This window comes from Micromys minutus, assembly GCF_963924665.1.
Source record: "Micromys minutus genome assembly, chromosome: 5".
NCBI lineage: Eukaryota > Metazoa > Chordata > Mammalia > Rodentia > Muridae > Micromys > Micromys minutus.
Genome location: NC_137974.1, coordinates 68,367,078 through 68,389,806, shown reverse-complemented (window position 1 = coordinate 68,389,806; position 22,729 = coordinate 68,367,078). Strand labels below are relative to the sequence as shown.

The window sequence follows — 22,729 nt, the reverse complement described above, 5'->3', positions numbered from 1 at the left end:
CCAATACCTACAGCTCAATACAATTGAGCCCTGATCTTTGGACTACTTTTGACAAGTTTCCTTCTGAGGAACTCTCCATCTTTCAAAATCCCAAACCAGGTGTCTGTTCAGATAACCCAGACTCCAGATATTGCTGCCACTTAAGGAAGGGGGTGAGGGAATTAAGTTTTTTGTTTTTTGGGTTTTTTGGATTTTGGGGTTTTTAAATAAAATAATTATTGATTTTGTTACTTAGGTACCATTCTATTCACCCCCCCCCCAAAGATGTTAAAATCCCAACCTAGTGTTTATCTTTTATAAGACACACAGGCCCTTCTCATCAAAATAAGTAAGTAATCTCTAAGGTATATAAGGAAAGTATTTCTGATTTTACCTTTTTTAGTATGTATCATTCCAACAGACTGTACTTAACCCATTTTAAAGATATTACTGTGTGTTCTGTGATACTTCCTGGTCCGTGCTCAGATAACTGTAGGGGAAGGAACTGTCATTATCAAATCCTCAGGGATACCAGGAACTAGGGTGTACAAATGTCATAGTGAATATTTTCCTTGGAGACCAAATATGATTTGTTGCTGTTGCTAATATTGTTGTGTTACTGTAAACATTGAAATGAACCTTAAATTCTGTAAAACCAATATTTTATATTAGCTTACCTACTCTCCAAAGCTCAGAAAAAGAACTAGAGGCTTCTCTTCTTCATCAGAATTAGAAAAGATTACTTTTAAGTCAAGTCAATAATGATGAGGAGAATCTCATTTGCAGCCAAGAGGAAGCAGGCAACTTGATATCCTGGAAAAAACTGTCCGTGGAATAAACAGTCACGAGTTCAAGTCCCATCATGACCTCTGCTTGGCAGAGAGCTGGAAGGGCGGTCATTTAAGTTCTATGGCTTTGATTTTTTTCACTTAGTAACTGAGACAGTTGATATAAATTATATTCAGGATTTCCTTAAGCCTTAAGAGTAATATATATATGTATATATATATATATTATATATATATATACACATACATATATATATATGTTTCATATGTTTTCATAGTTCATATGTTTCATAGTTATCATGACTGCAAGAATTTTTTTGGAAGAATAGAAGAATACTACTGAATATATATTTTTTGGTGAAATTTTTTTGAAACATCTGGTAATGTTTTCTCTACAGTGGTCTTAAATCACCGTGTAGTTCTGATGGTTCTCTTTGGAGCTGACCATCTGAGAGCTGGCCTTTCATTGTTGTTTGTTGATTCTTGTTTTATTTCTGTTGTTGTTGTTGAATCTTCAGTATCATTTGGTACTTAAATGTTCCTGCTCTTTTCCTGCTGGATAAATTTCCCCACTGGTTTAAACAAGCGAACATAGATTTTATGCTTATTCAGCCCCTGGAAAAGGATCACAGGCATCATGGGTTTCTGCAGATGACACAGGTTACTGTTCCAGTGTTTGTTTAACAGAAACAAGTTAGCCTTAGCCCTGTTTTCATGAAAATCATTTTACGGTAGCTGAGAATAAGCAATAAATGTGCAAGACATTTGAAAACAAAGAAGACTGGAAAAAATAGGCAAAATGGTATGTTAGGGTGGTGACTGGAGCCAGGGCAACTTTAAGCTTCTTAGAGGACATGACATTTGAACCCAGGCACAAATGAGAAGGAGAATTTGTGTAAATGCAAACTCTAGAAAGATGGCCCCATGAGAAGGCACAGAAGACACAATGGGAAAAGGCTTCAATAACCACAGTTTTTTCAAGGAACTAAAATCCACGTTATTGTGGCTGGCCCTGGCTGCCTCAAAGAATCTAGTGCGGAAGACAATGAGTCAGAGGCAGGACTGAGTCAGCTTCGGAACCAGCATCATAAATGTGCCCTTTATTCTGCATATTTAAAGATGTGTTCTAAAAGTTTTAGAACAGAGGTATCTTGTCTGGCTTTTAAAGTTTATTCTAGCTGCCATGTACAATCCAGACCGAAAAAGATGGAAGGGGGGTGTGTAATCATAATTGTGTAACAAGAATTTATTGGAGAGATGTTGGCCACTTGGACTCAGGCAAGAAGCATGTAGATTGAGAAGAGAGCATACACCTGTGGTCTGTGTTGGTGGTAGGAGTAAGGCTTGACAGTGGACTGGGTTGATAATGAAGGAAAGGTAAAAATTAAGCTGACTTCTAAAGATATAACTGGAATACTTGGGCGAATGGCTGTGTCTCTGAGTTGTGGAGCCCTGGTAGAGAAGTGTTTGGCTAGAAAAGCAACAAGTTGAACAAAAGAATGACTTAGGCATTCAAGTAAAGATGCTCAGGAGCATATAAGTCCAGGAAGGCTGACAAAAGTTTTATCTCCCTTTAGCATCTCCCTCTCCCTCTCCCTCTCCCTCTCCCTCTCCCTCTCCCTCTCTCTTTCCCTCCATCCTTCCCTCCCTCCTTTCCTCATTATCCCCATTTCCTTCCCTTTCTCCCTTTCCCTCTCTCATGCTCTCTTTTGCTCTTTCCTGCATATGTCATGGTGACATTTCAAGTGCTCCAATCTCATGATAGTGGTGTGTTGTTTTGGACTGGCTAACTCAGGGATATTTTTGACTCCAAATTTGTTCTTCCTTCTGTGTTCTCTACTAAAGTTTCCTTCCTTCATAATAATCCCTGCAGACCTCGGCTCCGTGCTTTCCAAAGTGTGAACTGATTATTAGATAACCTGGTAATACCATGTGACTAGTTTTCAAGGATTAATGTTGAGTAAGGTCTAATGTTAACAGAGCCTGCGTTTTATAAACACAAGCATTATCCAGGGAGGAAGAGAAGCCTAGCAGTGGATATTAGCTGCTTGGGCTTTCTGTGAAAGCAATGCATAGTAAGAGAGGATGCTGGCATCTTCCAACAATTTTTGACCTTGTATCACACCTTTAAATGACTTTAGATATACAATTCTATTTCACAGTAATTAAAGGTACACAGTGATTAAAGCCATCCTCTATGTCTTGCCAAGAGCTTTCCTATAATATACCAACTATCTAAACTATTATCTTATTTGTATTTCCTAATGTCTTTAAATCAATTTTACCTAGCAAGAAATCTCATTAATCAGGAAGGGGGGAAAATCACTGGAGAACCTACTTAATGTAAAATTTGGATATACTCCAGTCTAACATTCTGAACAATGCATTTTTTCAGGGGTACATAAAATGCTATTTTTTAAAGGCAGTTTTATATGTCATGGTGTTTTATTATTAGTTGCTGAATGTTAAATTTATGGTAACAATAGTCACTCAGGTACATTTTTATTGAAGATTTTTTATGATAGCTTATTGTTTTTCTCCATGTACAGTGGGAATTAAAGACTTTAGTGACTCTTTTTCCCTGCCATAATAGAAAAAAATGTAGTCTTTAGTCTATTTATTAATGTTCATATAACTTGCCTGTCAATGTACATGTCAATATTTATGGCCTTTCGGATAATAGGAAGAGGTGAAGGCATTGTCTATATTATCTCTCTATTGGCTAGGTCTCTGAAGAGAACAAATTAACTCACAGGTCATTTTAAGGCTTAGTGTTATTTTATCCAAATGGAAAGAGTTGTGTTTTTTTTTATTTGCATTTATATGTTCTTTTTTTTATAAGGTCTCTCTACATAGTCCTGGCTGTCCTGGAACTCATTCTGTAGACCAGAGTGGCCTTGAACTCACAAATCTGGTGTGTGCCACCATATTCAGCTCAGCCGTGGTTTTTAAATGATCATTAATAAGATTTGTAGATTTATGATAAGTCGATATGTGATTGAACAGTGGAGAAGTAAGAGGTGTAAAGATAGGAAAATGGAAGAGGAACAGGGATTGAGAGGGAAAAAAAATCAAGACGGAGCCAGGGAAAGCAGACTTATATCCTGGTGGCTGTCATCGGACATAGGTTAATATACATATTTAAAGGAATTTCATAAGCCTTTATCTCATATGGAAGGGCAGTTTGTATCTTTGTCTATTAGATGTAATCTTATTGTATAGAGGGTTTGTGGATTGAGATTGTAATATGTAAACCTGCATGAAAAGTTACTGGGCCATGGAGTCATATTTGTGCCGGGCGGTGGGGTAAAGAAACAGGCCAGGGGAGAAGCACCAGGGTGGGCTGAGTGAACCTCTGGGGAAGGGAATCTCTTGGAGAGTGTGGCTTGTGGACTGAGTGACAACGTTCGTGTGCTCAGCTCCACACTAGAGCGGTATCCGAGGAGTGATACCTCGGGGGCCAATGAAAGGATAAGCAATAATATTTAATATTTACTGCAACAAGGATTCATGCTTTTTAAAAGACTGACTAAATATAGACAATGCAAAGATAAAAATAAATATTTCTCAGTGTTGACACCCAAAGGGAAACATAATATTCAGATTTTAGAAAACCCATTTTTGTTGGGGTCAATCCCCCACTGACACAAATTCTTAAATTTGATGCCATTTTCTGTCCCCACTGGTCACTTCAAGGAGGCAGGAACTGGATTTTCTAATTCCTCCCCTACAACTTCGATCGATCCATTTTTTCTTTATGATTGAATTGGGGCTGCTGTGTGGAGAACATCAGAGAAGAGACGAAAACTAAGAGATTTTTGCAACATTGAAGTACATGACAAACTCAAAGTCATTTAAAACATGTGAATCTTGAGACTTCAGAGACACTCTGTATTCTGACTACACTAACTCTGCTCTTAGCAGTCAACATAAAGGGGACACCGCACCTTTGGATAAATCAGAAAAACTTTAAGTTCACTCTCTATGGCCATTAGTCATTTAAATTACTGATTTTAAATCGATGGTATGCTTGTACCCTCACCTGTTCATAAATATTTAGGTAACACAAATGAATGTAAGGGTCATAGACATAGGAAATATGTCGTAGATTAAATTCAAAATTCCAATGAGCCCTCAAGAGTAGGTTAACATTAATGTATGGGAATAAAATTCATATTGAGCGTATTGAACTAGAAGCAATGAATATAAAATAGGGGTGAAGGCATAAAATATTCCATAGATAATTCATAGCAATATATATATATATATATGTATATAAATTTGGGTAAAGCTTAACAATATTTTTCTTAATGGAATATCACTGAATAAGCAATGGATAGGATTTCTTATAGGAAATTACACTCCATTCACAAACATGCAGGCTGGATATCTTGGATAGCCAAGCTGTCATTATATCTCTCTGGTAGCACACAAGTAATCTAATATGGCCTCTTTTATAATAGAAACTTTGGCAGGGCCCAGAGAAATTATTCTGCATCACATCAAGTGTTTGTGTGTGTGCCCTGTAATCAAGAAGCCAAGCTGGTAGGGGCAGATATAGTCTTTAACATCTCACTTTTAAATACAAAAACTTTTCTAGAAAGCTTACATTTTCTGTAAGCAAACAAAATAAAACAAAACAAGAGCAAACATTTGCTCTGCTCCTGAAAACCGATTGTAAATTTCTCAAAGAGAAATATGATCGTTACAAAGCTTTTCATTCACTAGGAATGCACTCCAGAGACATTTCTTCACTGGACATTTTGAGAGTGTAATTATCACATATTAATCATACTAATTAGTTATTTTTAACACAAGAGAAACTTTAAGATATAAAGGCATTTTTAGCTTTCAAATTAGATTATAAGTTACTGAAAAGAATTATGTTGAACTTTATGTATAAACTATTACAATTTTACTCTAAAATTTAGTTGGCCTTTATCTGTTTTGTTCCTTTTACACAAAGTCATCAGGTGGCCTATCAAAATGCTGATAGACCTTGAGGTAAATATAACAAATTCCATGTTAAATAATAAATTGTAGTGAGTATAATAAATTCCATGTGTTTATTCTATACCCTCTGAGCATAACCCTTGAGCAGAACTGGAACGGTCATAACTGAGCCCCAGTCTTTGCTTTTCCAGTACTGGGATTAAAAATTTAAGACATCATGCCTGCCTTTAGTGTAGGTGTTGAGATTAAATTCATGTCCTCTTGCATGGGTGCTAATCACATAACTTAATGAGCTACCTGTCCGGTACTTCTTTATTTTTATATCCTTTATTTTCTTATATATAACACATAGATATAAATACATATATGTACATATGTCAATAATTATGAATCAGTGCTGATAGATGTATAAAGATACATTCTGTGTGAAACATTAACACCATGCAAGGAAGAAGCAATATATATATATATATATATATATATATATATATATATATATATATATATATCCATTTTCCAGAATTTGACAACACTATTATATTAATCATCATTCCTTCTTACCACATACCTTTCCAGACAAGTTCAACATGCACAGGATCACATGACCACAGACTTACATCTTTCAACAACGACTGTGTATTAGCAAGAATTAAAAGAAATATGTTTCTTTTGCTATTTTCTTTTATTCTCCCTTTTAAAAAGTCACTTTTCAGGTACCTGGTTAACTCCCACATCTTTGAATATCTCTACTTTTTCTGGGTCAGTTTTTTCTAATAATTCTGCCTCTTATCCACACTGGATGCTGTGAAGTTGTAAATCTACAATGTTAGGTATAATACTTAGGATAGTCAGTAAGAAAGCAGCAAACAATACAATTTTAAAAGAAGGTAAATGGCATTATAGTATAAACATTTAACATAAATCATAATGGAAAAATAAAAACCACAAAATAAGTGGAAAACAAACACCAAATGATAAGTATAATCAATCATATTGACAAATATGTTAATTATAAATATTTACAAAAACAAATAATTATTCAAACAGATAAAAAAGCATGATACATCTATGTAGTATCTAAAATAGACATAATTCATGTTTCCAATTTTAGTAAAATTTAAATTTTAAAAGTTTAAAAAGTAAAAGTTTAAAAGTTAAAAAAAGTATGCCACTCAATTTACATTGAAATAGCTATACAAAGTCAGAAAGACTAGTTTTTCTAATTTATCATCCTATCTTAGTCCATCAAGAGGAGATAGCAATGATCAATATATATGCACCCAACAACACAACCCTAAAATCCACAAACACTGACAAAGTTGAACACACAGAAATAAATAATTTAATAAAAATTATTGAAAATGTCAATATTTAATATAAAGATTAAAAGACCATTTGGTAGAAAATGCTCAAGGGAAACATAATGCCCCTGAGATAACATGACGTAATGAGCACATTTCTTGCTGAAGTAGCTGAGTGTGTGTGCTTCTCAAATATTCAGAACACTGTCCCGAACGGGCCATGAAATATGCTTTAAAAATTTAAGTCTTTCATGTACGCATTAAGTACCTTTGCGACCATAAAATGGACTCAGATTAGAAAGCAGAAAAGCATACTTCAATGTACTAAACAAGCCTGGAGATTCAGTTGGCAGCAATCTAGGGTCCGTGGCATTGAGGCAAAGTATTTTAAGACACCTCTCGCTACACCACCGTGGCTGCATTCCCTTTGACAGATCATGGGATAATCTCCAACAACTACCATCTTGCTTTCACTATTAATAGGAACTTTTAAAACTGATTTTACTTTCAACATCAGGGTTTTCATTCATATCATGTTGTTCTGATTTTAGCCCCCTTAGCAGTCCCCTAATCTGAAGAGGGGGCCTTCTTTATGTGGTCTGTTAAAATTTTACAGTATTCTATATCAGATGAGAATTGAGCTGATGCTTATCACATAATTTTGCTAACTGCTGGTCATGGCACTGGCTTTGTTTAGCTTGTCCTTTATTAGTCTGGACAGTATTTATGAAAAGTGTGATTAACTGTCAAAATTTAAAACTTGAAACTTTTTAGGCAAAACCGTAGGCTTTTGGCTTGTTTGGAAAATGTGAATAATCTGGAAACACTGAATCTATGATCCCATATGGTACCAGCTGGCTGGCACTAAGTAACAGCTGTCCCTGTAGATGGCCTGAGCTCTGTTGCCTGCCGTCCTCACATGTGTCCTTAACACAAGGACCCATGACACTTACTATTATTAACTCGCCACTGTGTTTTTCATATCAAAGTATAAGAGGAATGTGAGGAAGTGGATATTGTTTATACGCATGGCTATACCAAAATGGGGGAGGCAAGATCGAGCGCTATGTTTTTATCTACAAAGCAGACAAGCTCAGTTCATTTATTGATTTGCCTGCATTTATTATCTACCCTTTGTGGACACTACTGTAGTTGTTCAGGATTAATAGGTGAAGGGGTTTGACATAAGCACCCAGAGTTTGTATTCCAACCGTCCTGTACCCATAGGGCTATACATTTGGTTTATATGAACAACAACAAAAGATACCAGCAGTCTTAAGACCTGCACAGAGAGGAGGGTGAGTGCGAAGAAGGTGGCAGGCTCCCTGGCTGGAATAATGCTAGAATTCAGGAATGAGTGAGAAGGACTGAAGGGACAGCGAGGATATAATTATTTGGAGTGTTCATTTAAATAGTTCACTGGGTTAATGAGGAGCTACCAGCTCGACAGCCAGGTCAAAGGGAGGCTGATTTATAAAGAGAAGACATATATTTGTAAAGCAAGATTACAAGACCATTTGAAGAGGACACATGAATGATTTAAAAGGAGATTTACTCTGGAATAGAAAAGTCACAATACATTCTAGAAGAGAAAAATCAATTGGAATGTGTGCCCGACTGAGCAACAGCAGAGCTGGGCTTTCAGTGTTGTAGGTGGGGAACATTAGGGAGAAGAGGATATACCTCAACAGATCCTGAACCATGAAGAATTAAGAGGAACCAGACTATGCAGAAGCCATGTAGCTATCCACACATGGATTTGTGTGTGGGTGTACAAACACTCCTATGTGTGTTTGTGCGTGTGCATACATATGTGTCACATGAGCCCGAGAATATGAAGTCCCAAGTGACCAACTTACTACCTTCTTTATCCAACTACACAGGAGGTGGGTGAGGGGTATTAGAAGCGAAAGAATTTGAACCATAAACGTTACAGACTGAGCTTAACAAGAGAGTAAACAGGAGAATGAGCCAGGACAACCAAAACGGGGGCAAAGGAAAAATTCTACAGTGAACAAGAGACTTTGACATTAACATGTCCCCTGCACCATTTCCACTCTTGCAGAATGCTTATTGTCAGGTGAATATCATTTACCATGTGTAAAGCAAAAGTATTGTCTTTGGAAAAAGGGCAAATATCTACAGAAATAGTCACTGCATATTAACATTTGAAGAGCCCTCACAGAGACCACAGCCGACCATGCCAGGCAGTGAAGCATCCCATTGCCCCACCTTGCCAACCAAGGCGGTGTTTTTACCACAGTCATTCTTCGGTGTGAATGGCTAGCACAATTTACTGGAAATTCATTAACTTCACAGCTTCCAGAGGCAAAATTATTAGAGAAAACTGACCCAGAAAAAGTAGAGATATTCAAAGATTCGGGAGTTAACCAGGTACCTGGAAAGTGATGTTTTAAAAGGGAGGATAAAAGAAAATAGCAAGAGAAACGTATTTCTTTTAATTCTTGCTAATACACAGTCTTTGTTGAAAGATGTAAGTCTGTGGTCATGTGATCCTGTGCATGTTGAACTTGTCTGTATTTGGTAAAGGTATTTGGTAAGAAGGAATGATGTTCAATATAATGGTGTTGTTAAATTCTGGAAATCCTGGGGTGACAGTTATATCCTAAGAGCTTCAAGGTGGAGAGTTGGGAAGAGATGTAGGACATTGGAAGCAAAATGGAATATCCAGCTCTGATTACATGTGGTAAGGGAATAACATGGGGCTTGGGATTTTCTTCAACAGTAGTTTTTCCATAACTATCTCCAAGTTTCCAGTTGGAAGTGCACTTGGTGTTGCTGCTTCAACCCTTTTTTTGTTATTACGTTTAACTAAGCAACACTTCTTAGAACATTGCAACAATTGTCACCAACAATTTAGTAAAACTTCATTTGATACTGTAGAAATCCTAGAAGATACAATATCTCATTATTGGCACATAATCATGTAGAACTGATAATAAAGTTCTCTGCTATCACTTTTAGTAGAGCTGAGCATAATAGTCAATTCTAGTCTTACTAATTAAGTGCATGGTGCTATATTTATATAACGCAACTTCATGTTTTGTTTGTCCATAAGTGATATACTCCATTTAAAAACTAAAAAAGCTTCATTTCATGATTACAGAGTTTCATTTAATATTGCAGGATTCTCACATCCAATGAAAAGACCTAGACACTTTATCTATAACCTAATGAAAATCAAATTCAGGATATGTGGATATGTAGACTGTGGATTTTTTTTTTTTTTATTTCCTTGTGCTTTTACCAAGACCAGTATCCTGACAGTGAGGTTGACAAAGAAAGAAATTAGGGCCATTCTTTGGCTTCTACTCTCTACAAAGACTAATGTTTTTATAGTAAGGACAATACAGCCAACTCACTTTTAATTTATTGTCGTCATAACTTACTGGCAATGAGTATTAGGAATTCATTTGTAAGATTTAAATATGGTAACATTTCTTTAGAAAATATTCCTTGATGCTTTTTTGTACCCAAACCACGAAGGAAGCCGACTTTAATTCTTCCTAAATCACTGCTATGCATCCAAAGTCAGTGAATTCTGAGACTCTCCAAGTATTGTAGCCTACCCACTTGTTTATATATCCCAGCCTTTATAAAAATGATATGAGATGATTAGAAAAGGGAGAGACTGAGAATTAAAATTACATGGAAAATGCAGACAGACTTGCTTCCATACATCTAACAACAGAAAAAAAAAAAAAAAACGAGTAATAAATGATAAACCTGTTGGGAGTAGCTATGACTGAGAGACTGTATTTCACAGAACTGTATACTTAAATTTATTTTCTGGCCACCTTCAGTGTTCCCACAATCCTTGTCTGTTTTCTTCCCATAGTAAGGTATTTCCCAAAGGCCTTCCAGAGGAATACGCCATAGCTGTCATGTTTCGGGTACGAAGAAGCACCAAAAAGGAGCGCTGGTTTTTATGGAAGATTTTAAACCAGCAGAATATGCCTCAGGTAAGCTACCAGTTCATTTCATTGGGTCAGGTGGTTCTCTATTCTGTGTACCCAAATCTGGAGATCGATGTAGCACCCAAATACTTCCTTGTTTAGGGAAATTTTCAATAGAAAACTGTAAACCTTGCTAAGTAGGTAAACCTTGAGGATATGCATGATGTGAGAATCTGGTGAACCAGACATTGTTGTTTTGTTTAGTCCTAAAGATCTATTTTCTTTTATTTTATGTGCCTGAATGTTTGCCTATAGGTATGTATATATGCATGGATGTATGCATGTATATACATACACTATGTGTTTGACTGTTAACCAGAGAGGGCAAAAAACAGTGCTAGATTCCCAGGAACTGCAGTTACAATTTTTTTTTGCCACTGAATAGGTGCTGAGAATTGGAGTCTGCTTGTCTGCAAGAACAGCCATTGCTTTTACCACTGAGCCACACCTTGAACTCCAACCCCTTTTAACATAGAGATTGATATTTTATATGAAGTTAGTGGAAGATCTGCTTTCACTACACAGATGCTTTATTGACTGGCTTCACCTCGCTAATTAACTGCATGTCCCCTCATATCATATATTATCCTTAAAAAGATTTATTTCTCTACTTAAAATTCTCTTGTCAATTGAAAGCTGATATTTCAACAATGGCTTCATTAACAAAAACAAATATGGACCAAGTGCTTCATTCTAGAAAGGGATGAGAAGAAGAAGCCAGGACAATGGCTCAGGGGAAAGCACTTGTCATGTTCAAATGAGGACCGGAGTCCAGATGCTCAGTGCATATATAAATGTCACGTGAAGTTGGGGGTTCACCTGTTAGTTTAGCCATCATGAAGTGGGCGATGGGATCCCTAGAGCAAGTTAGTTAGCAAGACTAGTCAAATCGATGAGCTCTCTGTTCAAGGGAGAGACATAGAGTGTACATACATACATACATACATACATACATACATACAGGCACACATTTATACACATAAAAGTAAATACATCTTCAAGACCAAATAAAAACAAACGCATAACCATTGATCACCTTTAACTTTGGTTGATCTTCTCACTATTAATAACGGTCACAAGCTTATGGTGGGATGAACACGAACTAAAAATGCATGCCATCTATGAAATATCTTCTCCCTGCCATAAAAAATATTAAAGGTTTTAAATGACCAGGTCAGTTTTCATGCAAAAAGAAATGTGTATAATGTTTTTCTTCTGAAATCAGCAACCTTGATATCTATCTACACATATAGAACAATATAAGCATATCGAGGTATGTGATGGTATGATCCAGGAGTTTAAGTTAAAACCATGTCTCACAGTCAGCCCGTTTTTCGGTTATGCCGTTGCACACATGGAACTTCTATTTATGTGCTTTATGAAGTTTGAACTTCAATTCTCAAGCCACATGAAGATGTTCTTCTTATTTGTCTTACTTCTTTTAGATATCTGTAGCGATCGATGGTACGAAGAAGGTGGTAGAATTTATGTTCCAGGGTGCTGAGGGAGATCTGTTGAACTATGTTTTCAAGAATCGAGAACTCCGTCCTCTCTTCGATCGTCAGTGGCATAAACTTGGCATTGGTGTACAAGCCCGAGTCCTTTCTCTCTATATGGATTGTAATTTAATTGCAAGTCGACACACAGAAGAAAAGGACTCTGTGGATTTTCATGGAAGAACAGTTATTGCTGCACGAGCTTCAGATGGCAAACCTGTGGATGTAAGTTGTATCACTAACGCTAACAAGGAGCTGCCAAACATTGCTAACTTAAAAAAATATATATCCTGTAACAGTGGCTTCCTGAAACTGGGGATGTGGTTCTATATGTAGAGTGCTTGCATAGTCTGCATGGCACGTGGAATGTGATCTCCTGTGCCAAATAAACCAGGAATGGTGGTTCATGGTGGTATGTGCCTCCAACCCCAGAACTGCAAAGGTACAGACCACTGCATCAGAAGTTCAGGTCAGCTCAATCTCAGCCACATTGTGAGTTTAGGGTCAGTGGTCTACACAAGACCCAGTATAAGAAAGTGGGGGTGAGGGAGAAGGAGGGAGGGAGAGAGGAAGGAGGCAGAGAGGAGGGAGAGACAGGAGGGAGGAGAGAGAGACAGGAGGGAGGAGGGAGAGACAGGAGGGAGGAGGAAGGGAGAAGGGATGAAGAGAGGAGAAAGAGAGGAGGGAGGGAGAGGAGGGAGGGAGAGGAGGGAGGAGGGAGAGACAGGAGGGAGGAGGGAGGGAGAAGGGATGAAGAGAGGAGAAAGAGAGGAGGGAGGGAGAGGAAGGAGGGAGAGACAGAAGGGAGGAGGGAGAGACAGGAGGGAGGAGGGAGAGACAGGAGGGAGGATGGAGAGACAGGAGGGAGGAGGGAGAGACAGGAGGGAGGATGGAGAGACAGGAGGGAGGAGGGAGAGAGAAGGGAGAGAGAGAGGAGGGAGAGAGAGGAGGGAGGGAGAGAGGAGGAAGGGAAGAGAGAAAGGAGGGAGAGAGAGAGGAGAAAGGGACGCCATTTCTTCCTTTAATAATTACACACCCACAAAGACCCCCTTTCTTATCAATGTTTATATTGTCATGTATGAAGAATATTTATTTTTCAACTGTATTTACACATGTAACTGAATTCTCACATCTAACTGTATTCTGTTTTCATCCACATTTTCCAGTCAGCCAATTTAAAGTAACTGATCGTGCCTTTAAAAACTAAGATTACTAAGAGTAACTTTTAGAGAAAAATTGAAAATATGACACAAGGAAAGTTTAAACTTTGTCAAGCCTTTATGTTTTGAATAAAAGGATTAGAAGAGGAACTTTAAATGCTTCCAGACTATCTGAAGTTTTCATTCAAGGACAATAGCCAATTCATTCGATCTCCGATCTCCGCACAGCAATTCAAAGGCCCTTCCCACAACTTAGCACGTCTTTTCAGAGTTCCTTTGACAGAGATAAAGTCCTTAAATCTATCAGTGGGTCATCTGGATGAGAAGACATGGCCAGAAAACCTCTTTCAGATGAAGTGTCCTTAAAAAAAATTACACTTTGAAGCAAAACTGATATAAATTTTACTGTTGATTTTCCTGCAGAATTATGCCATTAATCTTTTAAGAGTGAGATTTAGCTAAATTTAGTAGCAAAACTTTCTCTTATGGGCTAAAAGATAAGAATGTCTTTAAAAAATCTGTGTGGAGATTACCAACAATAAATATACCAAAGCTGTAAACATGAAGTGCTGACAGTCGAAGCTTCAGTTCAGAAATAAAGCCTTGTGTAGATGTCTCTCTGGAGTTGTCCTTCGTTAAGATCTCTTGGAAGAAAAGGATATAAATATGGAGACATATTCAAGGAAATATTATTTTAGAGCATTTTTTTCTCTAAGAGACACTGTATGTATGAACAGATCAGAGAGAATGTCTGGATTTGGGATCCGGGATGACCAGGCCTAGAGGCGAAGAGGAGCAGCCTGTCCCAGGGGTCCTTCAGGGCCACACGGAGAGATTGCCAGGGAGAGTCAGACCCCCAGCTTGGATCTGTTAATTTGTTAGCAACTTTGGTTACAAAATAGATTCAGTGCAGTTGCTTGTTGTAATAGTATAGGGTTGGAACTAGGCTTCTCTCTTCACAGTCTGTTCTCTATAAACCACAACACGCAAACACAAAAACAGCAACAAAAATCTCTATTGTCCTTTGCTTTCAAAACCTCCGAGCCAGCAGCAGGCCTAAAATCTGTCAGTAAATGATACTGTTATTACTGATGTGTCATTAATCATTGGCCTTGGTTGCTTATTTTCTATATTTTGTCCTGCCGTGATTCTCTCTTGTGAGCCGTTATCCTCCACAAAAGTAGCTTCCTTGATGCAGGTTGAGAACTGAACTCACCATGAATACAAATATAAACAATGAGTGTTAGATTGCAATCCTTTAAAATTGATAATCTACCTTTAGTTAAATAAAATAACTCTTAGACAGCGGGGAGCATAGCATCACATATGATAAGCTTTCAATACCTGGTATGTAAGTGGTATGTTTGTGCATGGTGTATTCACATGTGGAACATGCGTGTGAGCATGCGGACAGCTATCCTGTGTAGGCATGTGTGAGAGCACAGCAGGATGTTAGGTGTCTGGGATTCTTTCTGTATCATTTCCTGCTCTTGAAACTAGATCTCTTGGTGAGCCAGAAGCCCAGTTTTTCAGACAGGCTTGCTTGCCGGTGAGCTCTTGGGACCATTTGTTTCCACCTCCAACAGTTGTGTTACATAGAGCCACTCACAACCATGTCAAGTTGTTGACACAGGAGCTGGGAGTTCACACTCAGAAGATCACAATTGCAGAGGAAGTGCTCTTGTCACTAGAGATCTTGCCAGCCCACACTTATCCATTATCTTGATAACAATGATCAGAATGAACTTCACTTACAAGTTGCATTAGTTAATTATAATCTTCATTCTTTATATCACATAATTTGTATCCCATCTCCAATATTTTACTAGCTAAGTACTATACTTAAACTCTTCAAACAAAAATCATCACAGTGACCTTGTAAAATTCCTATAAACATATATTACTGAATCTTGTGCATTATTTGTGTTACCCATAGACATGAGGCTGCTAATAAACCCATAAGTTTTTTGCTATGTCTGATGCTTTCTATGAGCCTAATTCATTTTGTCAATTTCAGGATACTGCACACTAGAGGCTACCTTGGGGATTTCATTGTATGTCTAGGGTGGGGGCAAGTTAGAGATTCACAAGCTAGCCAGATGTCTCTTTTCTCTAACCACAGATGAACTCTTACAAAACCATAATTTGCTTTTTCTATATAAAATATATATCTAATAACATCAGAGTAATAGATAACCAAGTTCTGTTAAACTGTCAATAAGAAATCATAGAGAAAGGGTCAGGAGAAAGGAGGGAAGCAAGTGGGAAGACAGATAAATCTGATCATGTGATACACCAAGTCTAATATATCCTTCTTTGTTAATGACAACCCTGAATTCACAGTAGTAGGCTAAGTTCAGGGCTCTGGTCAATGCTTCCTGCTATATAGTATTATTTAATATTTCAGTAGCCCAGGAGTTGAAGATGGTGATATAAACACTTATCATATTGATATTTTATAAGTAATAAGAACCATTTACCATGTCCTAGGCAATTGTTCTGATCGTTCCATTAAAGTTATGGTTATTTTTTCCATGAAGTTCATTCATCTCCTGTCTAAGTGCCAAAAAAAGGAGAATTTTCTGCAAAGAGAAGAGACGTTTGTAAAAATAAATAAATGAATGAATGAATAAATAAAATGGTGAATCCTTTGGTTTTCGTGCTGTTGAGACTAGATTGCCCTGGGTAATCCAGTCTGGTCTGAAACACCACATATAACCCAAGTTAGCCAAGTTTTTACTCCTGTATCAAAGTCATCGATGCCAGGACTACAGACACATGCTCCTGGGTTTAGCTGTTGAGTCTTGCTCAGGATTGTATCTATATAAAGTCCATAGGCTTTCTGCAGACTTCACTAAATACAGGTAAAACCTAATTATCATTTTTTCTCTCTACTGAAAATGGCACATTTACTTCATACCTCACATGGGACTCTTGAACCTAAAGAGAAAGCATTTTCCTTCACATACTCCCACCTTTGACTACCTCTCTGCCAAGTTTTATTGTTGTGTAATTTTGTACAGAATGACATTGTAGAATGGTGGTATATCTCTAATTAAATATTTGTGGCTCTTCTTGGTTAATTCAATATTTCATTCTTATTGCTTGAGACAATGAGCCAAACTTTACTATTGTTTATTAATTCATTTCCTCTGTTTAATAATCTTCCTCTGTAGCTGTGTCTCAAGTGATCCTTAAAGCAATGAATCCTAAATTATAATGTAACATTTTAAATATGTATCCGTCATTTATATTAACTTTCCTTTTATTTCTATTTAAATTGCTGCAGTTAATAGTGCCTAAATTTGATTCTCAAAGCCAATGATGTGTGTTGCCACTTACTTTTAATAGATTGAACTTCACCAACTTAGAATCTACTGCAACGCAAACTTCCTAGCCGAAGAATCATGTTGCAACCTATCACCAACTAAGGTAGGTTCGTTTTCTCACCATATGAAACACAAGCGAGTGTGTTATCTTTTAGTTAGCATCTGTAGATCCTGTGTGTAGGGCACTGTGAAGTATCTCAGTTGAAACGAGGTAATTTATTCTCAGTGTGGAGCCCTTCACAGAACCTCTCACACTTCAACCACAGGCTTGCAAAGTGAAATTTGATGGGGATTTGTGCTCACACTGGCCTCAACCTAGTGAGAACTGTGCATCCCTCCCCCCTCGTCTCATCTGAGGCCCCAGATGACTGGAGGTGCTGCCAACATTTCTTACATCTTTCCTCAATGGACCCCACACCTTAAGATTAGCCAACCTGTGTCTAGCTTTGCTTTGTAACACACCCCATCCCCTTCACCCTGCTATTCCCAAGTACATTTTTACCTTATGCATAGCTTTCACCCCATCATGCCAACTGCAAATTCCTTTCCTTGATGGTATCACCAAGAATGGGTTTCTAAATTATTGAATTACATACTGATTTGTTGTCTTTCAGCAAATATCTGTTATTAACCATGGATCTAGTAGACACTGCACTAAGAAAAAAGACTGACAGACATGAACAGTCTGGTCATCTTTTTCTTAACGCCCTAAATGATTTCTTGTTGGCAACAAAATGTCAACCTAGTGAATTAGTCTCCCATATTAAATACTTTTCATCCCGTTCTATGGCCATCACTCCTGTACCTATGTTCTTCATCCCAGGAAAAAGCAATCAGGTACTCTCTCGGCCTCACTGTAATAGCCTCCAATGCGGTGTCCCAACTTAGGATATAATTATATTTCCTTTAAATTGATTAAACTATGAATTAAACAGTAATGGAAGAATTTACCTTCAAATTCTTTTTATATCTAGCACTTTGTTAGCAATAGACCATCAACACATGCATTTGTTTGTTTCTTTGCTATGAAAAAATACCATGACCAAAGCAACTCAGGGGAGAAAGAGTAAACTTTTGGCTTATGGTTCCAGAGGAAGAGTCCATAATGGTGGGAGGGTAGGACTGGCAGCAGGCAGCTGGAGCTGGAACCTGAGAGGTCACATTTTCTATCTCAGACACAGAGTAGAGAGAATGAAGAGGAAGTAGAGTGTGGCCATGAAGTCCTAAAATCCTCCACAGTGACCTAAGTCCTCCAGCAAGGCACTGCCACCCCTCAAACAGCACCACACACTGGGACCAAGTATTGAAATATCTGAGCCCCTGGGGGTCGTTTCCCCTTCAAACCACCACACAGGAGGAGTGCTTCATTTCTGGATTTGTCAGCTACAACATGAAAGACATTCAGTAGGGAATAATTACAAAAAAAGAAAGAAAGAAAAAAGAAAGAAAGAAAGAAAGAAAGAAAGAAAGGAAGGAAGGAAGGAAGGAAGGGAGGAAGGAAGGAAGGAAGGAAGGAAGAAAAATATCACCTCAAAAGAACATATGAAAAGCAAAGTTCCATATTCAATGTTTTGTGCCTTTGAATCTTCATTTCTCTAAATTTCTACACTTATATAGAACTCTACATAAAATTTTAATCAGTAATTCTTTTTTAATTCAAAAACTCTTGTAACTTCTCTCATGCAGTTTGCGTAGTAGAGTGAAATCTAGCCAAATAACTCAGAGTCTTTCAAATATTATGCCTTGCTTATATAACTTGGCTGTATAAAGCATATCTCAAACTCAATTTGCGGATCTCATTCCAAGCAAAGTGAAAGTCTGCCAAATATCTTTCTATAAATACTTAAAAAGATAGCTTGAATACCAGTCTACAGACTTGAAATACTGAGGCTTCCTGAGTCTATACCTTTAATCATAAAGGTTTTCTTATTCCAAAAGTTTGTTGTAAGCAATTATGGTCATGTTATATTGGGGTTCTTAAAATAACTCTTTTTTCACTTAAAAGTAATACAATGATGTTTTTATATTTGTAAATGTTATGCTCTTCATTGTCATTCATTGACTTATCATTAATTGATTGCTATGAAAATGGGTTAGAGTAGAAATAGATGAAGTACTGACTGAAGTAGCTCCTCATTCATTAATAGTTTACAGTGCTAACCTTAAAATTTAACATAAAAATAAATAATGATGTTTACAAAGATTACTTGGAAATCAGTTTTGCAGTTAAAAATAAGTTAGGAATGTATTCCAAATCCTTAAAAATAACCAAGCACAACATTTTTTCATGTTGTTGAGTGTTTGTGGTGATGACATCATCATTTATTCTGTAAGTAAATGTAAATAGAGCTCTGAAACATTTTACAAGCAGGGATACATAAATGAGATAATCCTAAAAGCCATTTAATACAATTGATGAACATTCGAAACCAACTGACTTCTTTGCTTTCTGTTTTTGAACAACATCTTAAAGGAGGCTAGAGAGATGCCTCCGTGGTTAAGACCGCTTGCTGTATTGTACTACCATACTGAGCTGAGTTCTTGCTCTTCCTTTATTCCTGGTACTATAGTGGGTAGGCAAACAGAATATCACTGAGGCTTGCTAGCTGCTACCTTCTTCCAATACAGCTAGCTCCACGTTTCAGGGAGAGACCCTGACTCGAAAAATAAGGTAGAACAAGATAATGGAGGACAACTGGCAGCTGGCCCCCTTTGACTTTGGTGGGAGCACACAGGTGCACATACTTACACACATGTGTACAATCCACATACACATAAACCTCACACATATCAACACCCACAATAAGTGTATTCATAAACATATAAGTGTCCTAAGTCACAAAATGTCATTGTATCTGTATATTTAAAAATTTTATACATTTATATTAAACCACATATATGATTTTTATGTTAATATTCTGTTGAGTACTTCAAAGGTAAAATTAATTCAAGACTATATATAGAAATGCTTTGCTTCTAATAAGTCAGATTTTTAATCTCTGAAACAATAAAATTTCACATGACTGAAGATACAAAGTAAAAAAGTACACAGGAAATAATAAATCATCTGGGAAAAATGAACTGTCTTTGTAGCAATCTTGTTTAATCTGAATATAATTTTTAGGTTTTTAAATTGAAAATTTATTAAGATACCCAATGACCATAAAATTTAGAGGTGATGAGCATAGAATCCCTAGTCCTAAATACAAGAATCTGGTCACAGTGTGTCTGGGTGTGAACTTTACTATAGGTCTTATTACTACAAGTATTAGAGTGATACACATTATTTGAAAGTCAATTATGAATTCTATTTTAGAAAATATAAGAAGGGAATAAACATCAGGTACTAGGATAAAAATAATATTTACCGTGGGCTCACATCACATTATCGAGCCATTGACTCTTTTATTTGTATATCATGAACGTGTTTTCCACTCATGTGTAATTTGTAGTATACAAAGCAACTAGCAAGTTCATGTTCACTGAAGCTACAAATGAAGTTAGCAATGGGAGGAGTGTTGTATCAGGTATCAAGAAGAGAAAATAGATTGGAATTCTCTTTAGAATCAACATGTAATACTTCCTCTATATTTTACAATATTTATTTTAAAAGTGTGTGTGTGTGTGTGTGTGTGTATGTGTATGTGTGTGGGGTGTTTATATGTGTTCGTAAGTGCAGTACAGAAGAAAGCACCAGAGGTTAGAGTAACAGCTGTGGTAGGTCTCTAGATGTAAGAGCTGAGAACTGAACTTGGGTTCCCTACAAATCATCCCTGGCTTTTAACTGTTGTTTCTCCAGCCTCTTGAGTGAAATTAGAGGGGAAAGATTCTGTCTCTTTATAACCATGTTTATCATGTGCTAAACTTACTAGACTCAGAATTTTCTACTTTTATGTCTTTAAAAAACATTGGCCTAGGATAGGCTACACTGTGATTAACTAATCATCATCCTAAAGGAAAAATAAAATCATTTTCAGCTCTACTTACAGTTCTACTGCAGTGCCTACATGTTACCTACTACATTTATATGCTTTTATACTTTTGTTTGCCAGGTGCTATTCACATTTTGCTTGTGTGAAGTATTTTGTTACAAGAATGTACTATTATCAATGTCCAATACTACTATACTTATCATAAGGCGACCTAATATGGCTTTAAAGTTTCTCACTAAAACAATTAGTTTTCACATATTCTTTGTGTGTCACCAGTGTTGTTAAGGACCCTGGAGGCCTAGAGGCAAAGTAAAAATGTAATAAAGTTTTATACATGGATGACAATACTAAGAAGGAAGGGTAGCAGGCATTCAGACATCCTTGACTTGATGGGAGCTAACAACAAGAGCTGACGTCATTCTCTAAATTCTCTTTGGGGATTTTAGTGTCCAGAGCAAGACAGCTTTGGAAGTACCGCTTCATCCTGGGTGACCTCTCAAACTGGTAAAATATCTTCATTTCTTCCGGGAAAGCAGGAACTTAAAGATGCATGCCAGTGCATTCCAAACAAGGTATGTTAGTTTTCTTAATGTACCCTCTGAAAAGTCACTCCACACAGTGGCTTAGGCTCCTTGGCTATGGTATACAGAAAACGTCTTGTGCTTATTTAAGTCTCAAATATAATAGTCATAAACATGGGCTCCGAAAAGGAAATTAAAGATTGCATTTTTTTGATTTTTTTAAAATTTTCCTTTTATTATATGACAGTTAAAATTAATAGAAAGTTGAGGAGAAGAACCGGTGTATAACGGGGAAGTACTGCATACATGACATGTTAGGAATGGACTGCAGCTCAGGAAGTACTGACTTCACAGTCCATGCTAGGAATAGGCTGCAGTGTGGGAATTTGGTGCTAGCTGAAAAGTGCCTGACCTTTGGCAAAGACACTCAAAACCCAGTGCAAAGCATCCCTCCTTTGCTGCATGATGACTCAGTTTGCACAATGTCTGCAAAGTTCCGATTAATTGATTGTCTCTGTGTGGTATTTCTAATTAATGAGCTTCACCTGAACCTATATTGTTCTTTGATCAGTAAGGCTGAGTCCATAGACCTCTAGGAATATATTTCTTATGTTCATAGCAGTCATGGAGTCTGTTCTAAAAACAGGAAGTTAGGGAAATAAATGATGACAGGCAAATAAGATAGGCAACAGGTAGGTATGCAGATAGATAATAGATAGATGGATGGATGATAGACAGAAAGACAGATGACAGACAGGTAGAGGATAGATAGATAGATATATAGATGATAGATAGATAGACAGACAGACAAAGATATAGAGGATAGATGAAAGATACATTGCAAATAAATTGATATATGATAGAAGATAGACAATAGCTAGCTATGTGGATAGATAGACAATACATGCATAGATGATGTATAACAGATGATAGATTGATAGATGATAGAAGATCAACAGATTCATAGACATGATAGATAGATAAACAGGGGATAGATAGATAGATAGATAGATAGATAGATAGATAGATAGATAGATAGATAGATAGATGGATGGATGGATGGATGGATGGATGGATGGATGGATGGATGGATAGATGGAGAGATAGACAGACAGACAGATAGATAGATGAGATAGATTAGGTAGCTTTGGAGAAAGAAAACAATGATTTTAACACATTCATTCATTTTCCCCCCTCAGGAGGAAGCAGGATTACCAAGAACTCTGGGATCCTTTGGATACAAAGGCGACAAAGGAGAGCCGGTAATGTGCACACAACTTGTACTGTTGTGAT

At 37.1% G+C, this 22,729-nt stretch overlaps 1 protein-coding gene across 1 annotated transcript in view; it reads left to right on the top strand.

Moving 5' to 3' along the window:
• COL19A1 (collagen type XIX alpha 1 chain) overlaps window positions 1–22,729 on the top strand; it is a gene marked incomplete at both ends in the record, with an annotated part of 301,963 nt that overhangs the window by 26,741 nt on the left and 252,493 nt on the right. Inside the window, 5 exons of the mRNA XM_080916766.1 lie at window positions 10,881–11,004; window positions 12,444–12,719; window positions 17,006–17,086; window positions 21,362–21,487; window positions 22,636–22,698. Of these exons, the coding sequence (XP_080772892.1) occupies window positions 10,881–11,004; window positions 12,444–12,719; window positions 17,006–17,086; window positions 21,362–21,487; window positions 22,636–22,698 (670 nt within the window). The remainder of the gene's footprint in view (window positions 1–10,880; window positions 11,005–12,443; window positions 12,720–17,005; window positions 17,087–21,361; window positions 21,488–22,635; window positions 22,699–22,729) is intronic.